The sequence below is a fragment of the Bradysia coprophila genome, unplaced genomic scaffold (genome assembly GCF_014529535.1).
Source record: "Bradysia coprophila strain Holo2 unplaced genomic scaffold, BU_Bcop_v1 contig_138, whole genome shotgun sequence".
In the NCBI taxonomy this organism is placed as follows: Eukaryota; Metazoa; Arthropoda; class Insecta; order Diptera; family Sciaridae; genus Bradysia; species Bradysia coprophila.
Genome location: NW_023503409.1, coordinates 7,211,133 through 7,229,961, shown reverse-complemented (window position 1 = coordinate 7,229,961; position 18,829 = coordinate 7,211,133). Strand labels below are relative to the sequence as shown.

Below are 18,829 nucleotides of genomic sequence, written 5' to 3'. Positions count from 1 at the left end.
AAATAAAGTTAAATGGAGCTGCTTGCTACTAACACAATCTATGTTCATTGTATCGTGCTAAATATTTCTTCTGATACAAGTGTTGTCAACAGATTAACACAAGATCTATTACTTCATTAATAGTTCTTAGGTTTGTTCCAAGTAACTGTAAACCGGAACTTTGACAACACGAACACCGACGATTTCATCAACAGATGTAAACATTTTCAACATCAAATTAACATATTGCACCTACCAGTCTTTATAAAACTGGCTGAGTTCTGCATTTGAGATAAGAAGAACCATACCAACGCCGTAAGGTTGGCCAGCCTGTTTAATGTTTATATTCCAAGATTTATCTCAAATTCCAATAGTGTTTATTAAACTGAATGACGGAAAACATACCGGCGATCAGAGTGTTTGAAAGTATATTTTGAATCGATTCTTTGTGTAAGTTGAAAAGTTGAACTTGAAAACGGATAGATTCTCGATTTGGTGAATTCGATTTTTTTGATTTTATTTTTATCTGTAAATTTATCATTTCCAATGACGGCATTCTTGTGGCACGTTTTTTGATTCTTTTTTTTTGTTAATTTGGTTCAAATTGCCAATCAATAGAAACCGATTGCAATCGTTCAATTGGCGCCAAACAAAGAATTTTTTGAATGAAATCAGTAAAATGCCCAAAATTTGTCTTTAACTCCGATTTTCATCAATCCTCAGAAAATGGACGACATCCGAGTACCAATAACCGTCTTCTCCTATCTACCTCACAGTGTTGTAGCCACTCCAAATGGCGGTTTCATTTATGTTGGAGGTGCTGGTGGCTTAAAAATTGGCTACATTGGCAATGTGGAGTCCAGTAAACCTGTCATTGACCACTTCAATGCATTCTCGACACAAACGTAAGCACATCCAGTTATAGAAGTGACGGAAAACGATCAATGAAATGAAAAATCATTTCGTTTCAGAATTCGAGCTATCGACTGTGATCCAGACTGGAGTGAACATCAACAATTTGCAGTCTTAACCAGCAACAATCTGGTGCACATTTGGGATGTGAACAAGAAAGAACCCGTGTGCGGACATCGAGCTCTCGAAAAACCTGCAGCATCACAGTCGTTGGCTGGGGCTATGTGCTATTTGAAAACGAAAAAAGTAATGGCAGTGGACAGTGACCGATGTGTGATTTACTGTGCGTCATCGAATACATTCTCTTTGTCTACGGGCGGTGCTTTGTTGAAGAATAACACCATAACCTTGTTGAAGGCTTGTCCGTTCGACAGTACGATCGTTGCGGCTGGAACGAAAAATGGTCTGGTCCTAATTTCTAAGGTTTCGGGTAAGTTCTGGTGTCTCTGAACTTCTGTCGCTGAATTCTAAGACCGGCGAACTTGATTCGTCCACAGATTTATCCATTTTGCATAAGCTAAGAGGTCATGACACTGAGATTACGTCGATTGACTGGATTCAACTAACAAACATCGCATCAACACCGGCCTCCAGAACCAAGAAGGTGGCGAAATCACGAAGAAAACAAGTACCGATTGTAGACAGCGGCGATATGTTCGACATTTACTCGTTCGACTATTTGGAAAATGAGTTCGGCACATTGTCAAATGTCAATCCGATTCAAGAAGAGTCACGGCTTAATGTGAGCACTCAACAAAACGAAGACTTTGATTTTGTTGAGGCCTGCCAGAGCCTGAAAGAAGACATTTTGCGTCCAACTAAGCCGGAGGACGATGAAAACGAAGTTCAGCAATCGGAAATTCCAGAGTTCGACGCAAGCGGAAGTGATTGCAGTAATTCCCGTAGCGAAGAATATGTGGAAGTCAATGACTCCCTGCGACAGCTTGATTTGGCGGACATAGATGACCATCCGCCAAGAATTCAAACTGAAGTCGATTCGATTCTCTCTGTTGTAACGGCATCGCGGGAACCTTTTATGTGGATTTGGAATTTAAATACTGGTGCGGCGTTGGAGAAAATTCCATTTAAATCTTCCCAAAAAGCGTCCGAAGTGAAATTTCAAGGTATGTCGGTAAATCGTTGCTTGTACCACATGCACAAATTATTCAATTTCCCCTTCGTTTAGGCTTAACGGCTAGATGGGTGGACGAAAAAACTCTGATAACAAATTCACCGAATGGTGATCTGATCAAATACACAGTCGCTTTGACCGATAATAAGTATGAGAAGAACCATTTCTTCCTTGCATCGGGAATGTTACTTTCAATTTCACTTACAGGTTGACCTACACAACCCTCAAAGACACCTTCAAGGAGAAATTAATTTTCAATTTTGCCCTCGATCGTACGAACAAACATCTGTGGGCGGTGAGTCTGAAACGGTCCATCGTGTGTACTGATCTACAAGATTTGGATAAAACATTGATGTGGAACTCCACACTGGCAGAGAAACTGTATACCATTCAAGAGAGTCCTCACGATATGAACAAGTAGGAGTCGATGAGCTTTGCCTTTTTCCATGACTGTCACGTAAAAAAATGAATTTTCAGAATAGCCGTTGCCGGTAAGACCAGATCCATTTACATTCTTGATGCGTCGGCCTTCAGTCCGCACAACATGAAAACAGTGGTTTACGCCAATCGTATCAAGGCGAAAGTTATTTGTATCGCTTGGCATCCGGCCTTCGAAAATCTATTGGCATTCAGTACGTCCGAGGGACGGGTAAGCGAACATTGACAACTTCGATTGGAATTTTCATTTTCTTACTTCATTATGTGTACGCATACAGGTTGGTGTACTCGACGTAAATAAAGTGACGAATTTCCCCATTATAATGAAACCATTCACCAGCGAAGAGGTCTATAAAATAACGTGGGGACTTATCACCGAAAAATCAAATGCCACTCCGCATTGGGCTCTATTTGCGTCCAGCAAAACGAAGTTAGTTTATTTTCCAGATAAGGACAAAGGTAATGAGTACCCGGAATACCACCAGCTCTCTAGTAAAATTCATTCGTTCTACGTTACAGTTGTTAAGTACCTGTGTGAGGACAAACAAATCAGTACGGTCGTTGCCGGTAAAAAGTGGCTATGTGTTGGTTCACAAGACGGTTCCGTTTACATTTTGAAACTGAATGGATTAGAGGTGAGTTATACTGCGAAGGAACAACCGAGCCTTTGCGTCAATGATCTGTCTCTCTTTCAGATAACTTGTTCCAGTAACGTGTCCAACCGATACGTCAGTGATTGTGCGTGGAATCCGAACAATGAGAACATTTTAGCTGTCAGTGCTGACACCCCTGACATTCATTTATTTGATTGTTCAGACGCTGACAGTGAGTTGACTCCTCATTCGGTCGTACAGCCAATCAATTGCTAAATTTTCTTCTTTCGCAAACAGATGGAGCAATGAATCCAATCGGTGTGTTAAAGGGTCACTGTAAGGGAGGTGTTCCATTGGTAAAGTGGAGCAACGAAGACGAACACAAGCTATTGTCGACGGGTTTCGATGGTACCGTTCGAGTTTGGAATACGAAAACTTTGGAATGTGTCTCTCTGTTCCAGTCGCGTGGTCCCACATTTTGCGCTTCGTTTTGGCCTAAAGATGAGAATTTCGTCATTTGTAGCGGTTACAATGAGTCATTGTTCATGTTTGATACGCGCAATCGTATGGATGAATGGATTGGTAGCTGAACACTTCACGACAGGACTTTCGATTCGATTTTTTAACCAATTCATTTACAGCTAAGCCAGTTAAGGATAAACCTGACGATCTAAAGTGGGCTGTAGCCGAATTAACCGATTCACAACAACTTCTGTCGCTGGAAAAGAAACTGAATCGAAAAGTGGCTAGAAAAGTACGCCGTAGTGAAGTGGCGAAACTCGCTGATGGTCTACAGAATGTCGAATTGGATAGTCCACCAATCGATACGGTTAAACGCGAGCCCATCATAAATCTGGAACTTAATCGCACCACCGTACTGTACCTTTCCAACAAAGAGTTCAACAAAAGTGGAATCGAAATTTTAAATGAACTGCTGCTTGAGCCGGATGATCCGACGTACGGTTCACTACATCGCCTTTTATTTTCGGGCAAAGAGGAGGCCAGACAGTTGTTGGAGATTGAATGTAAGGGTGTTCGCTTCAGGTTTTGAGAGACGACTCATTTCTTCCGAATGTTTTTCAGTGCAAAATCACAAGGACTCCACAACGGATTCAATTGGTCATGTGTTCATACCACAGCTAAACGTTAGCCTGGAAACGGAAATCAATGAAATGATTGCGTCGAAGAGACTCACGTCACAACACGTTTCATTGGCACCAATGATTTCCTTCTCGTAAGTGGAAAAACTTTCAACAATTTAACGGCTCAGCGACCAACGAATTTTCGTTTCAGTTTTTGGAAGAAATGCTGCAAAGCCTTAGCCGATCAGTACGTGGAAAAAAGTTGTATCCTGCTGGCCATTCCATATTTGTTGGCTATTCATGAGGTATGTCCCCGGATAGTTTTGTCTCTGATGCGAAATGTAAAACTGTTGTTCTCGTCTCGTCAGATAAACGATGCAATCAAGCGGCTGATTGAAGGAAATTACTATCGAGAAGCGTGGATTGTAGCCAAAGTTCACAAGGAATCGGAAGATCAACAATTTTTTGACATTGCTAGTGCGTGGGCAACATTTTTGGAAGAGCATGGAAATCTGGATGGAGCCGCTTTGGTGTGAGTGTTTTGTCTTAGTCCATGGTATGAATGGAAATTAAACTGATTTTTTTTTCTATCGCAGGTCCTATTCAGCAGGAAAGTATGAAACGGCAGCTGCATTTTTGTCTAAGAAAAGAACTAAAACTGAAGAAGTTGAGAAGATGATTGAAATGTTGAATAAACGAATCTGAAGATTTTTACAATAAGGAATGAGGTTTTCTGTAGTAGTCCCTTTAAACGAGCTGCTGTATCTATTGAAAACCTTGCTGAAACAACAATTGCTTCACCATTTTGATAATCTGTTAATTCCGTTGGTTAAGGTGAGTGGAACAGTAGCAAGAGATTCAATTTTATATCTGATGTAGATAATGTGTGCTGATCAATGTTTGTATCGGAGGCTCAACTTTCATACAATTTCTGTCCACTTTAGTGATTGACTCAAAATTACGTACATTTTAAGAAAAAGATTGTTGACGCCATCAGGCGCACATCAGATCTGATGAAGCAATTACGTGACTTGAAGAGTGATGAACCCTTGGGTGGAAAAATATTCGTTTTTTGATGGTTTGCCTGAACCAAAATATTTTTTTTTGAAAAAGTAAAACCGTTAAAGCACTCAAAAATATGTCACTTTTAAAGGAAAAATTTGTTTTTTGGTGATAACTTATCACACTTGGAGAAACCTTTGCAGATCGTGTAAATTTATGTAAACCAACTAATGATTCACTTTCCCAAAGTTATGATTCACAAACCAATTTTTCCTTTAAAAGTATCACATTTTTGCGTGCTTTAATGGTTTTCCTTTAAAAGAATAGTACTTTTCGTACCAAGACAGGAAATGACGATTTTTTCAGCACCAGTTCTAAGTTTACGCTCCTTACGAGCGAAGCGAGTAAGGAAAATTAGGACGTGTGCTGAAAAAATCCATTTCCTGTCGAGGTACGAACAACGTTTTGTGCATCGGACAAATGAAATAGACAAAACACATCAATTTACTTGAAAACATACACACTTCACATTCACCATATTAAATTTAATCAATCGTATAGTCATAGAAAAATTCATGTAATTCTTTTCCCGCACTATAAATCGTAAAGAAATGAAGTTTTTTCCCGCACGATATATAGTTCGGGAAAAACTGACATTTCTTAATGAAAAATCATGGCAAAATAGGTCGTATTTCAGTTGTCGGATGCACAAAAAGATTTTGGTTCAGGGAAATCATCAAAAAAACGAATATTTTTCCTCTCAAAAGCTACTAATTTGCGAAGGATTCACCGCTCGTAAATTTAGTAAGAAGTGAGCATGGGAAGCTAATTTAAAATTTTGCATTACAGAGGTAAGGTTCGATTTATAGGGAACTCCCGACCGTTTTTTTTCGCAGTGAGTCTCATATTTTGATAATGACTATTCTGTAAAGATTAGGTGTGGGTCGTCCTGCCTAATTTGTCTCCAAGATATTGTTCTATTAACTTTCTGGTACGTCGGTGAATTTACTGTATATCGATAAACATGCGTACAAACATTGTAAATATATGTATTGTAAGCATAGGAAACACACCTCAAAGTTTGGATACATGAAAACTCTGATCCGCTGAGGGTCTGCATTACCTTCAGTGGTTTATATACTTTGGTTGAACCTTCGTTGACATGATGAGATGATTTTGTTCAGCTGATCAACACATATAATCAAAACTGTTTTATATTTGAAGCTGCTACACGCACACACGTGGTAGTGGTAAAACAGTTTTGATTGTTTGTGTGTATCAACAGCTGAAGCGAATTCATGCTGAAATTTCATTGTCTGTAACTGTATGTGCAGGGACTCTGTGATTATTTATAATTTTTCAATGTCTTGTCCATTCAAATTTCAACATTAACCTGTTACAGACTAATGTGACCAGTATTATTATCGGGTCTATCAGGGCCTATTTTTAATTCATTAAATTCATCAAATTCTTGAAAATTCATGAAACTCATTAGAATTCATCAAAATTCATTAAATTTCATCAATTTCATTAAAATTCATCAAAATTCATCAAATTTCATCAGATTTCATAAAAATTCCTTAAAATTGATGAAAATTCATTACTCTTTATTTTCAACTTGAATACAACAAAAATGTCATCTTGATGGTCAAGAAACGGAAAAAAAATAACCTACAGGAGGAAAACGGAATTATTTTTTCAGTTTTCGTGCTCGTCTCGATCTTTTTAGAGGAACGACCTCATTTACAGAACTTGTTGTTCCTCTTCGCCGTTTTCCTCGAATCGAAGTCACTTCGACTTGATTTTCATCAAATCCCAGTGACTCATCTGCCACATTTACCGATTCATCTTCCACATTTACCGATTCATCTTCCACATTTACCGATTCATCTTCCACATTTACCGATTCATCTTCCACATTTACCGATTCATCTTCCACATTTACCGATTCATCTTCCACATTTACCGATTCATCTTCCACATTTACCGATTCATCTTCCACATTTACCGATTCACTGATTCATCTGTCACGTTCGTTGAGTTTCGGCAGATGGCCGGTTAGCATGTTTTTGTAGCAAGTGGTCTTTTACCGTTTGGAAATGCCATCTGCTTTTCCCAACCTTGATAGGCTTCGTATGTTCTTTTTTATGTCTGTAATATTGCTTGTACCACTTGTACGCAATGCTGAACTTAGAAACACAAGTCAAGACTGGGCAGTCCATATAGTATGTGCACAAAACAGCTTGTCTCAGCCCACGACATTTTACGAGCTTTGATTGAATGCAATCCGAACGATTTCAACATATTCAAGATTGTTTTGGCGAGAATTGTTGCTACAAAGCCGCAATCAGCCGATGTTGAACGGTTCATCAGTAAGTAGTTGCAGTAATCATTCTCCCCTTGAGTTAATAGCAATAATATTTACAGATGTGTATAACAAGTTCAAAACCCCTGACCGTTCGACAATTTCACTAGACACTTGATCTGACTACTTGTACGTAAATACAAACATGCAAACGCCTTCTGTACAGTATTGGTTAAGCAAGAAGAAACGGCGTAGGGTAATTTGGCACACCATACAAATTGATGGTGTGCCAGATTCACCTCTAAGGAGTGAATCTGGCACAGTCATGACTTTTCGTTACATGTAGTAAAAGGATGCATACTATGATCGCGTGTGCCATATTCTCCGATGCCGAAGAAACGACGTGAAAAATCAAATTGTAAAAGTCATGAACAGGAGTGGTTCAAAGGCGTGTTTGAGCAACCATCCGACAATCAAAGAAAAAATAAAGTACAAAATCGAATAGTTCGATTTTAAACATAAATTCTGTTATATTTCAGACTAATAAATCGTTTAAATCATAAGTTATTCTTTGAAATTCATCAGATATTATGAATTTCATTAAAATTCATCAGATTTCATGAAATTCATTAAATTTCATCAATTTCATTAAAATTCACGAAAATTCATTAGGAAAATTGAAAAATAGGCCCTGCAGCACACAATGTGTCACCCTCAGCGATATCAGTTTTTTTGTAAGTAAGATAAATGACTTGCGTCACATTTACCCTTTAAGGGTTTTTTGACTGATTTCACCACTTTTGTAAGTATGTCATTTCGACAGCATCAAAAAACCCTATGGAAATTAAAAAATTCTAGAGAAATCAGTCTGAATCCCAAAATCTAGAAACCAAACTTGAAGCAAACTTATATCGAAAATAACCCAAATCCATAAAAAAAACCGATGGAAGTTAGGTAGTGCCAGAGGAATCATCTGTCATCCCAAAATTTAGGAACCAACCTAGCGGAAGTAAAAACTTAATAATGCACAATTCTTTGGAGAGCTGCAGCTCCCAAGGTATGGGTTTTTTTCGATGTTTGAAAATTCCATTCTGATTTTTGGGCCATTATTAGCTTATAACCAAATTTTCAGGAAAATCTATAGAAACGTTTAGGAACTAAGTAAAACAAACTAACTAACTTAGGCGGTTTGCATTATCTGAAAATTCAAGTTCAATATCTCGGCCAATTTTGAAGCTGCAGTAACATGTGATAGCTCGTTGAACTCGTATGGATTCCTAGATTTTTAGTTTGGGGCCATTGGAGCCGAAGGAAAGAAGTCAAAAAATTGCTGTAAATATGCTCCGCCATCCCCAAAAATTTTCTGCAAAACATTTTTGGTAGTGGACTTGCGTCACGCCCGCTTACTAACGTGCGAGCATGATAGCGTTCCTTCACTAGAAAGCAAAATATTAATTTTAGGAAAATACACGAATTTTGCTGTTTTTGATGTCTGATCTATTGGGCATCCACTAATCGCCAGGTGTGAGATGTAACCTTTTGAAGTTCATCCAAATTGCAGGCCTTCAGCTCAGACATTATTTTCGAACAATGCTTCAGAACATGTAAGATATGTGTGCTTGCCCCGTATCTACTGGACAATACCCATCCAATGAATCCTAACACATGTATGTCCATAGTCTGTAGCGGCAGTAAATCACAGACAGAGCCTGGTCCACTTTCAAAAAAATCCGTCGATCTTTCTTTGTAATTTGCCAGATAGCCGTAAAGTATAGCCATAGTCAAATCGCCAAGAGTTTTTTGGGACATTCATCACATTTGAGCCATTCTTCACACTTTGACGACTTTTCTTAGCAATTCATCATTTTTGGCTGATTTGTTGAATCACCAAGAAAAATCGCCAGAATGTGAAGAAATGCCAAAGAAAAATCACCAAAGTACGAAGGAACGCCCTGAAGACAAAAACTTATGGAACGCCGGCACGTTTTGAGCGTCTGTCCAGGGTCTATTTTACTTTTTGTGACAATGGTGTAGACTCCTCCAAAACAACTCTTCAAACTACCCTCAAATGAACATAACTTTTCGTATACTACGCATGGGTAAAGCGAGTCGATTTCAAGTGCGTCATAATTACATTCGTCCAGTGGACCCAAGGATTTGATAGGAGTTATCACTCGTCAAAATCGTGGACCTTATCGATCGCAATTGTGCGAAGATTTCGCCAATTCACTCTTAATTGTATTAAATTGCACAAACGTTTGACCTGACTGCCTTGAAAGTTTGCGTTTGATTGATATAAATATGTTCTAAGCCCAAAACCATTTTAATTCTTCTGGATTTAAAACATTCCATCATGATGGATGTAAATCCAGTGGCTGGTTTTAATATTTTACGGACAATCTTTTACACATCCTTCATCTGCGATATCACAACTGAGCCCTGTGCATTTCGACATTGTATCGCAAACATACTCCTTTGATAAGCAATCCTTGCGAGTGTAACACCACCGTCCACTGGTTCCGTTGCAGTAACGCCAGCACCAGCCATTTTCATTTTGATATTTACCACTGCAACCAGTGCTTCCTTTAGGACTGATACTTTCCCATTCGATTCGAATCAATGGCGTGGAGTAGCCGTCGTAAGGCCGGTCATCACATTTCGTGTACGTCACGTATATCTCGTTCTTTCCTGGGTCAGAGAATCCTGGATGAGCCTGGGTGGAATATGCTGGAAATATACCATTTCCATTTTCTCCCGAATAAAAATACGACGGCTTCGCCCAAGGACCTGCCGGTTTTGGCGCGGTGGTAATGTAGAAGTACGCGTGGATTGAAGGAGACGACTGGCCAATCCAAACGTAACTTTGCCAGTGTTCCGACCAATAGTATGTTCCCTGTCCACCGGCACTCACATTTTCAATTGAAGCAGCTCTATCGCCCACTACTGGCTTCTTCTTAGTCCAAGTGCCACCAACAAAAAATTCGTAACCGGCACTGTTCTCTATGCTGCGTGCAGAAACTCGAGCAAGAGCCATTTTTCCGTGAGAATCTTGGCCCCAAAGATATGCAACGTTTTTGCGAACTACTCCTCCTGCCAATCCGTATGAATAATCGTTTTTCGACCAGAATGTTGGATTAACTAGCTCAGCCTTCGGTAAGGAGCCTTTATCCGAGCCGTACTTGTAAGTGACACGATACAGTGCAGTTGAGGGATCATAATCGTAAGCATCCAATGAATGTGGTTTCAAATGGGTATTTGATATCCACGTATACGCAATCGCTGTGTTCCCATCGTCGAATGCAACAAGTGGAGGAGATGAAGGCCAATGTGGGTAACGACTGCTGCCTGGACATCCTCCTGCTTGATTTCCCGGTCGTCCAGACTCTCCGTCGCAATTATGAGGTACTAACGGATAAAACGAGCGCCATTTGTTGTCGCCGTACATGCGGAATTGCAGATAATGGGCAACGTAGCATTGAAAACATTTGTGTCCCGACATACCCACAATGCTCGTGAACCAAATTTTGTTGATCCACATGAATCACGATTGAGGTACGGGTCGGTTACAACGCCGATTACGGATGGTGTCCCTTTGACTCGGGGATTGATAGGATCGAGAGCTGGAATTGCAAAAATTGGAATGAAGCTTTTTGTGCGAATACATTGGAATGAAGCTTCCGATGATTCAATTTCAATTACTTAAAACTTTCAAAGAAAATTGGCCTCTCGAATCTACCTGTGGTTTCGTCTATGTATGTCGTTAATTCAAGAAGACAATAAGTCAACGACAACACTTTTATCAACATTTTTGGTTTTGTATTACGTCAGGTGCAAAGCCTTTACACAACTGGATTGATGTTCGATTGCTCCACGGTTTTTATTGATTCGAAATAAATGTGACGCACGAAAATTGTGTTACTTTTTTCAATTCTAACAAAATATTTACCAATTTTGAATGATTCAAGAAACAAATAAACGAGAGGGGAAACCACTGAATTGTGTTTCAAATAGTTAGAGAGTCATGAAAGAGTTCTACAACCCTCTAAAACTCCTTTCGTAACTCTTTAAGATTCCATTTGAAAGTCTACAGAAATATGAGAGTTATGATGATTTCAATTGAAATTGAATTGATTTAGCTCTAACACCATTATCTACTCAAAAAATTGCGTATGAGTATTATCATGGAATGTGCACCAGCGTACACGATAATTAACCATTTGGCTAATCTTTTGATTTTGTTTTTTGAAAAAGTTTATTTGGGCCGATCCAGGCGGTACTGCAATACCTGGCCAACCCGTGACAAAGGTGGAGCAAGCTCCTAGCACTTCGTCTGTATTCAAAAATAAGTTTAATATTCATATGTCCCCATATAGGGGATCTATTAGATATTAAGCTAATAAGAACAGATACTACACCTGAAAGGAAAAGAAAAAAGTTGATTAGTATATGTTCCAAAGCCACTTACTTTGAAGCGTCCTTACTTTGATCTTAGCCTTTAGGCCGAGAAGCGATACCGTACCGTCACCGCCGTACAAAGGTCATAAAAATGAACATGAGAAAGTCTAGAGACTCTTTACAAAAATGTTCGAAGAAATTCGTCTCGAAAATTTGTTGTATAATGCTATACATACCTACTACAATATACACAGTTCTGCTGCATGCATAACGTACGGAACAAATGTTTTATGTGAATATTAACCATGAGCGAACATAACTTGCAATGAAAGTATACTCTATACATATGGGTAATTCCAGCTAATTTGTGACTGTTCGAAATATTTTCACTAATTGAAATGCGATTTCGGCAAACTTTTTTTTTCCTTGAAAGCTGTTGACCAGACGCGTCGTTTAAGCCCCATATTACGTCGATGGCCAAAAATCTCGAGGAGATACAACCATAAAAATGTATGCTTTTTTTCAGAAAATTTTTGAAAATTCTAGTTTATTTCACGAAACCTGAACCGATTTCACTAAACTTTTTTTTTGCTGAAAGCTATTGACAAGACGCGTAGTTTGACACCAATATGAGGTTATTGTAAAATGCGGTCTCGGGGAGACATGACCAAAAAGTGTTTGTTTGTATTCGACCTTCCGAGATATTCTCAATAAATCTCAAATGATTTTTGTAAAGTTTTCCTGTAGATGTGGATGGTCCACAATAATTCCACAATTGCTCCAAATGACACGAAATTAAATATTTTGAAGATTTTTAGTTCATTCTGCTTCGAAGTAAGGTAAAATCACTTCGACCCAAACGTTGCCGAAATTACATTTTTTCAAATAAAAACTGAAGATCGGTGTCATTCGAAAGTGGCAGCATATGACTTCACGAGAAAAATAACTTTGAGTCAATCAGGTTAGTTGGGTGAGTAAAGTAGGTGACAACAGCTTCCCAGTGGTGATAAAAGTCATCCTCGAATTTTAACTCGTCGAGATTATCTCGAAAAATTTTGTAACCATTTTGTTAAACGGTTTTGAGCCGAAACAACATTTTCTTTGGGGTAACAACCACCAATTGTGAACAAAAAAAATATTTCTGGCTATTTATGACCTCCGAAAAATACCACTTTTTTAGACATATCTCCCCCAATTTTGGGTTACCAACCTCATATTGGGCTTAAACTGCGCGTCTTGACCATAGCTTTCAGGAAAAAAAAAGTTTACCGAAATCAGTTTTTATTTGGTGAAAATATTTCGAAAAGTCACAAACGTGTAACGCAACTAACCGCCGACTTTTGCGATCACACAAGTCAGACTTCGCAGGCTAAAAATTCCAATTCTTGTTGGTATGAAAGCACTGTGTCTCCTGAGTATTAGAAAATTTATAGACTGATTTGTTACCGCAAAACATAGCCAGCACAATTAACTTAATGACTCACAGTTAACGAAATTTGTAACGCAACTAACCATGGAATTACCCATATAGGTATGGACTAATGTCAAAATTTGTATGGATCGGAGGAAATAGCGATTTCATACAAACAAACTCACCTTTCAATGAAAATCATTGAAAAGTGAGTTTTTTTTTTATATGAAATCGCTATTTCCTCCGGTTTGTATTGACAGACCATTCCTGGTTTGTACTTTCATTGGTTGGTTTTGGTTGGTCGCTATACTGGGTTTTGTTGAATTTATGTTGGTATTGTTCAACGAGGGAAGAAAGGTCGCTACGCTCTGGCCACAGACTTTTCTCTTCAAGATTGTTTTGGCGAGAATTGTTGCTACAAAGCTGCAATCAGCCGATGTGTATAACAAGTTCAAAACCCCTGACCGTTCGACAATTTCACTCGACACTTGATCTGACCAATGACATAATAGTGTAATAGACAGGAATTACGTAGACGAAATCGTGAAGCAAAAGTAAACTCAGTGTAATATACATTTGATACACACACACTTACACATTCAAATTAATTTTGACAATTTCATTAAATCGTTGCTGACTTTTCGAAATGAACTTTTACCACTTTAAAGGAAAATTCTACTATCAATTACACATAAACTGTTCACTACCTAATTACACACATTTTCTAACCAATTTTCTTAAACATTTTTTAATTTTGACGATGCGATGTTAACACTTTTATTATAAACTATATATGCGTGACTACTGAACGTGAAAGTTTGTAAATTCAGCCAACTGATTGAATTCTCCGATCGTCGAAATTTCTTTCGATCGAAAAGGAAAAAATCACAAAATTAGTTCAATATTGGGGACAATGAGATATTGTTTATATGAAATATAAATTTCAGTTCGATAAATATTTAATTGAACACAAAAGAAATCCTTTAAACCAATTTCGAAGAAAAAGTGAAAATGCAAATTTTCTTCGCGCCTACATTTCAAAATAAGTACGAAAATACGTAAGTACCATAAATTTAAGGTACTCACACACGTCACACACACAATTGAATATTTCGTATTTGTTTTTGCTTCACCTCTTGAACAAAATATTTACATAGAAGTCCTATCTATCCCACTATTGTATCATTGGATCTGACTACTTGTACGTAAATACAAACATACAAACGCCTTCTGTACAGTATTGGTTAAGCAAGAAGAAACGACGTGAAAAATCAAATTGTAAAAGTCATGAACAGGAGTGGTTCAAAGGCGTGTTTGAGCAACCATCCGACAATCAAAGAAAAAATAAAGTACAAAATCGAATAGTTCGATTTTAAACATAAATTCTGTTATATTTCAGACTAATAAATCGTTTAAATCATAAGTTATTCTTTGAAATTCATCAGATATTATGAATTTCATTAAAATTCATCAGATTTCATGAAATTCATTAAAATTCATCAGATTTCATGAAATTCATTAAATTTCATCAATTTCATTAAAATTCACGAAAATTCATTAGGAAAATTGAAAAATAGGCCCTGGGTCTATTACTTCCATCGATCAAAGTATTTTTAATCGGTAGATTTCAAATCTTGTACTTCAATTTTTTAACATCGATTTTACTATATAAAGAACCACATTACCCATAGCTTGTCATTACGACAAAACGTCGACGAAACGTTGTTAAATATCGATAACAGATGAATAGTGAAAACGAGAGGCACGAATAATTGCAACGAATTTATTAATTACATTTTATTGTTAAAATTATAAAGCAATAGAAGAAGGATGAAAGGTTTTAATGTTTTATTACATAAATACTAAAAATGAAAGTTCACTTAACCATCAAACGGTATCGAATGAAAGGGTAAAGTATGCTTACTCTGATGACTGGGATGAAACGCGATATTCAACGTGAGCCATTGAATTCATATGTTTTTTCTCTCTCTCACTAAATTTACAAGTTAATTGCTATTTACATTTACGTTTGGTCTCCTAAAAACAACAACGAAACACAAAAGTACAAACTCCAAAATATGTCCAAAAAGTAACTAACTAAAAGTTGGGTGAATGTTTGACTGAATTTTCGTTGATTCGATTAACTATTTTATCGGAGAAGAAAATTTAAAAAAAATTATTGAACCACAGTCGGGCACTTTTTACTTCATTGCTTATCAAATTATTTGATTTGTTTTTGTTAATTGAAAAATTTCCCCAACCAAAACGTCATCACACGTTCAGTCGGTTTTTTTATCAATCGCAGATTTCTCCTCCACATTTTCATCCAATTTTTCTTCGCTTAACTGTGATGGCTGTACATTATCATCGTCGACGGATGGTTCAACGTTCGACTCCGATCCAGACACTTGTTGATGTGACACATCCTCAGCACCACTGAGCGGAAGCGATCCAGTCATCAAACTGTTGCTTTTTTCTTCTGTTTCGGATCCAGAATCCTTATCGGACGATGACGTTGAACTGCTAGACTGGATCGTCGAGCCGATATTTTCGATCGAAAGTGCTGGAGCTTTGGGCCGGATTTTCTTGGCCGGATTAAGTACTTTACAAAATGCACACCGGAATGCACTGTATTCGTATTCTTCGAGCGAAACCATTCCTAAAATTGCGATTGAAATTGTGGTTAATGAATGCCATCGTCGTAGATTGTCTTAAAACTATTTGGAGGACAACATGGGAGCAATTGTCTGAACACAGTTTTGATTTCTTAGAATTTTTAATGGAAATTATGAGTGAAATGTTCGATTGAATTGTTTTGGAAGATGCACCCGGGTGCCAATAGTCTTCACTACACTATTTGCATCCGGTTGAACTTACGTTCTTAATTTCTGATGTGCAACAGTCATGCTCCAGCTAGGAAAATAGAAGTTTTTTTTCTAGTGTGGGTAGTCTCACTCTAAAACAGGACCACGTTTCGCAAACAGGGGTGAGGCTAGCTTGAAGAAGGAAAATCAATTTGCCTTTACAACAAAGTGTTAGGCCAATAGATTGGGCTCATGACTCTCGCAAAAAAAACAGTGATGGCACTACTGCAACCGAGTCGGTCTTTCGAACTTCAAATTTTATAAAAATCAATAATTCGTTAACAAATTGAAATTATCGATCAAGTTGAAATAGTGTTCTTATGAAGTCAAAGAAGACCGACTTGCCCACAGCATCAATCAGTGACAGTACTGAGAAATATTGCTCAAATCCACTCTTTTATTTGTAGAAGGAAAAATCAATTTTCATGTGATGTAAGACGTCCCCTCTCGACTTCTTGTACCCAGACAAAAGTAAGATTTTTTGAAGATTTTTTTCGTTGACAACCACACCATTAGCTAGGCCATACAACGCAGGCCATAGTTTTCGTAAAATCTAATAAAAAAATAGCAAATTCAAGTACCATTATGTCCGTAACATTCCTTGCAAACCATTCCATACAGACTGCTCTGACCTTCTCCCATTAGAAAATCCAATATTTTGTCGAAAAACTTTTTCTCATTTTGATTAATGATCGGAAATGGGCTGAAATAGAAAATAGAATCGAATAGAGGACCTTCCTCTTAACTTTACGTTGACAGTCCCCATACGACGTACGGAGAGGAAATACTTTGGGAGCCTTTTCTGTGAGAATCGTTGTGTTGACCTCGGGAAACAAAGTAGGAAATTTCATTTTCTCGGGTGACTCCCTCAAAATGAAATTTCCCTCTATGAAAAAATAACTATTGTCGGTCACACGTCATATGGGCTTCGAGACCGTTCAAATCCACGTTCTTAATAACCTGATAAAGTCTGGTGTGTTGTTAAAAGTATACTTACGTTTTCACCTGCGTACGATACTGAAGTTGATAGTTTGATGATGGTGTACTGTACGGTGAAACGTATGCACGGCTAGGATTGTTTGATATGGGAGTTTTAGGGGCGACACCCAACGGTGTGCTTGGAAAGTTCGTTCTATCCAATGTATTGACTTGAGGGGATTGACCGATACGGTTTCGTGCTTGTGTTAAATTTCTGTTATTCAGTGTGGATGGAACGGGTGACTGTGTTATTGCTGGAAATGGTTTAGGAATGTTATTGGAATGATTATGCGGAGGCTTGAGTGCCCTTTTACCTCCGGTATTAGATTGGACTTTAAGGTCGTTCGTTTTATCACCGAATCGATTAAGTAATTCAATGGCAACCTGAAATGGAATCAAAAAATTTCGTGGCGTTAGTTTCGTGATAGTTGCTATGTCACATCCTGCAGACCTTATACGTTTCTGTGTCCATGACTTTTTCGATTATCTTTTTCTTTTCTTCACGCAACTTCGTTAAGTTGGTAGAGTTTTTGTTCAGTCGCTTTTGGAAAAACCACGATCCTAATCGGCCTAGACAGATCACGCTGGAAAGTTTTTTTTTAAATGTAACATTTCTCGATTCGATCGACTAATCAAGCAAAGCAACTTACAAAACGGACGCTGCTAGCAGAGGGATTGTGTACACGATTCGTTTGCTCCATGTGGGCGGTAGAAAGTAGAAATAGTAAAGCAGACAACCAATAACCAACAGACCGATTGATACCAGATACAAATTGACAATAAATCGCCGTTGCTTCTCTTTCGTACTGATTGTTAACGCTTCGGCCTCCTTTATGTCTTCCTCCAATTTCTCCAGAATTTGATAGGTCGTTTTTTGCTTCTAAAAATAAAATTCGAAAATTCAATTTGATGTTTTGCATAAAAATAAATTTAAATAAATTGCGTCATTTACAGTCAGCACTAATTTTAGTCATACGAGTTCATTTACATGCAAGCCGCCACTTGAGCGCTTCGTGTGTTCTTATCAAAATCAAATTAGAAAGGAAAACCGGCTGCTCAGCTATTTGACTCTCTGATTAATCATCCGAATGTACCAAATTAAACGCTGACGTAAACAAAACAATTTTTCACAGGTTTTTTTTTTTCTTACTTACCCTAAATTTCGCTAATACAACTCCCATTTTTTCCTAAATTCAGCAAATGATGAGCCTTTAATGCAACAAAAATAACATATTGGTCAGTCTAAATATAAATTATTGTTGGCAACAGCATCATAAATCCCATAAAGAAATTAATAAGAAGAGAAGAAAAACTTACAACACATTCAAACTAACCTTAAAACTAACAATGTTAATGCAATGGCTTTCGATTTTGCTTGATTGAATTTCAATTTCAGGATATACTAGCACAACAGCTAATATGCATTTTTAACAACCTATCACCTCGTTTTGATAAAAGAAATGCATAAAATTTATTTAAAAAAAAAATTCACAAAATTTGTTTACTGATGCGAGAATGTCAATGTCAGTTACAAAAGTCGAGTTATTTTTGTTTTATTACGAAGAATATTGTAGTAGATTTACAGCACAACGATTATTTCGTCCGTTTTGTTTGGCGTGAGAATTTAAACTTATAACAGAAACAGTTCAACTAAAAGAAACGTAACGAATCATTTAGTCAACCACGTCATTTTGATAAGATAAATTGTAATGAGAAGTGTGTGGTGTCCCGTTTAAAA

General features: G+C 37.6%; 3 protein-coding genes, 1 long non-coding RNA gene and 1 other non-coding gene across 7 annotated transcripts; 1 reads left to right on the top strand and 4 right to left on the bottom strand.

Moving 5' to 3' along the window:
* Nucleotides 1–308: 308 nt before the first annotated feature.
* Nucleotides 309–4,856, top strand: LOC119073825 (protein rigor mortis). Of its 2 annotated transcripts, none has more exons than XM_037179619.1 (16): nucleotides 309–429; nucleotides 703–884; nucleotides 951–1,321; nucleotides 1,389–2,015; nucleotides 2,078–2,171; nucleotides 2,231–2,440; nucleotides 2,501–2,672; nucleotides 2,740–2,920; nucleotides 2,981–3,096; nucleotides 3,157–3,286; nucleotides 3,352–3,636; nucleotides 3,696–4,079; nucleotides 4,138–4,288; nucleotides 4,348–4,441; nucleotides 4,505–4,668; nucleotides 4,733–4,856. In XM_037179619.1, the coding sequence occupies exons 2-16, from the start codon at nucleotides 706–708 to the stop codon at nucleotides 4,839–4,841; spliced, it is 3,267 nt and encodes a 1,088-aa protein (XP_037035514.1). In that variant the 5' UTR covers nucleotides 309–429; nucleotides 703–705; the 3' UTR covers nucleotides 4,842–4,856. The 2 variants fall into 2 exon arrangements, with proteins under 2 accessions (XP_037035514.1, XP_037035515.1); XM_037179620.1 differs by lacking the exon at nucleotides 309–429 and adding an exon at nucleotides 458–474.
* A 4,867-nt stretch (nucleotides 4,857–9,723) lies between these two features.
* Nucleotides 9,724–11,284, bottom strand: LOC119073871. The gene is made up of 2 exons (XM_037179742.1): nucleotides 11,180–11,284; nucleotides 9,724–11,063 (listed from the first exon to the last, which is right to left on the bottom strand). The coding sequence occupies exon 2, from the start codon at nucleotides 10,979–10,981 to the stop codon at nucleotides 9,833–9,835; it is 1,149 nt and encodes a 382-aa protein (XP_037035637.1). The 5' UTR covers nucleotides 10,982–11,063; nucleotides 11,180–11,284; the 3' UTR covers nucleotides 9,724–9,832.
* A 410-nt stretch (nucleotides 11,285–11,694) lies between these two features.
* Nucleotides 11,695–11,869, bottom strand: LOC119074167. Its single transcript, XR_005087148.1, has one exon. It is a non-coding gene; the product is annotated as a U2 spliceosomal RNA (small nuclear RNA).
* On the bottom strand, nucleotides 11,695–11,970 carry LOC119073908. The gene is made up of 2 exons (XR_005087098.1): nucleotides 11,925–11,970; nucleotides 11,695–11,858 (listed from the first exon to the last, which is right to left on the bottom strand). It is a non-coding gene; the product is annotated as an uncharacterized LOC119073908 (long non-coding RNA).
* A 3,046-nt stretch (nucleotides 11,971–15,016) lies between these two features.
* LOC119073863 (endoplasmic reticulum junction formation protein lunapark-B) lies at nucleotides 15,017–18,636 on the bottom strand. Of its 2 annotated transcripts, XM_037179729.1 has the most exons (8): nucleotides 18,426–18,636; nucleotides 18,246–18,300; nucleotides 17,742–17,971; nucleotides 17,543–17,675; nucleotides 17,406–17,475; nucleotides 17,111–17,345; nucleotides 16,695–16,816; nucleotides 15,017–15,908 (listed from the first exon to the last, which is right to left on the bottom strand). In XM_037179729.1, the coding sequence occupies exons 2-8, from the start codon at nucleotides 18,270–18,272 to the stop codon at nucleotides 15,529–15,531; spliced, it is 1,197 nt and encodes a 398-aa protein (XP_037035624.1). In that variant the 5' UTR covers nucleotides 18,273–18,300; nucleotides 18,426–18,636; the 3' UTR covers nucleotides 15,017–15,528. The 2 variants fall into 2 exon arrangements, with proteins under 2 accessions (XP_037035624.1, XP_037035623.1); XM_037179728.1 differs by having other exon boundaries at nucleotides 17,111–17,475.
* Nucleotides 18,637–18,829: the final 193 nt, after the last annotated feature.

Excerpts from the sequence above, each read along its gene's own strand:
- LOC119073825 (XM_037179619.1), top strand. The coding sequence starts at position 706 with ATGGACGACATCCGAGTACCAATAACCGTCTTCTCCTATCTACCTCAC. Across the intron at positions 1,322-1,388 it reads CCTAATTTCTAAGGTTTCGG|ATTTATCCATTTTGCATAAG; the intron begins GTAAGTTCTGGT and ends ATTCGTCCACAG. Across the intron at positions 4,669-4,732 it reads CTGGATGGAGCCGCTTTGGT|GTCCTATTCAGCAGGAAAGT; the intron begins GTGAGTGTTTTG and ends TTTCTATCGCAG.
- LOC119073871 (XM_037179742.1), bottom strand. The coding sequence starts at position 10,981 with ATGTGGATCAACAAAATTTGGTTCACGAGCATTGTGGGTATGTCGGGA.
- LOC119073863 (XM_037179728.1), bottom strand. The coding sequence starts at position 18,272 with ATGGGAGTTGTATTAGCGAAATTTAGG. Across the intron at positions 17,972-18,245 it reads TTGTATTAGCGAAATTTAGG|AAGCAAAAAACGACCTATCA; the intron begins GTAAGTAAGAAA and ends TTTTATTTTTAG. Across the intron at positions 17,476-17,542 it reads TGGACACAGAAACGTATAAG|GTTGCCATTGAATTACTTAA; the intron begins GTCTGCAGGATG and ends ATTCCATTTCAG.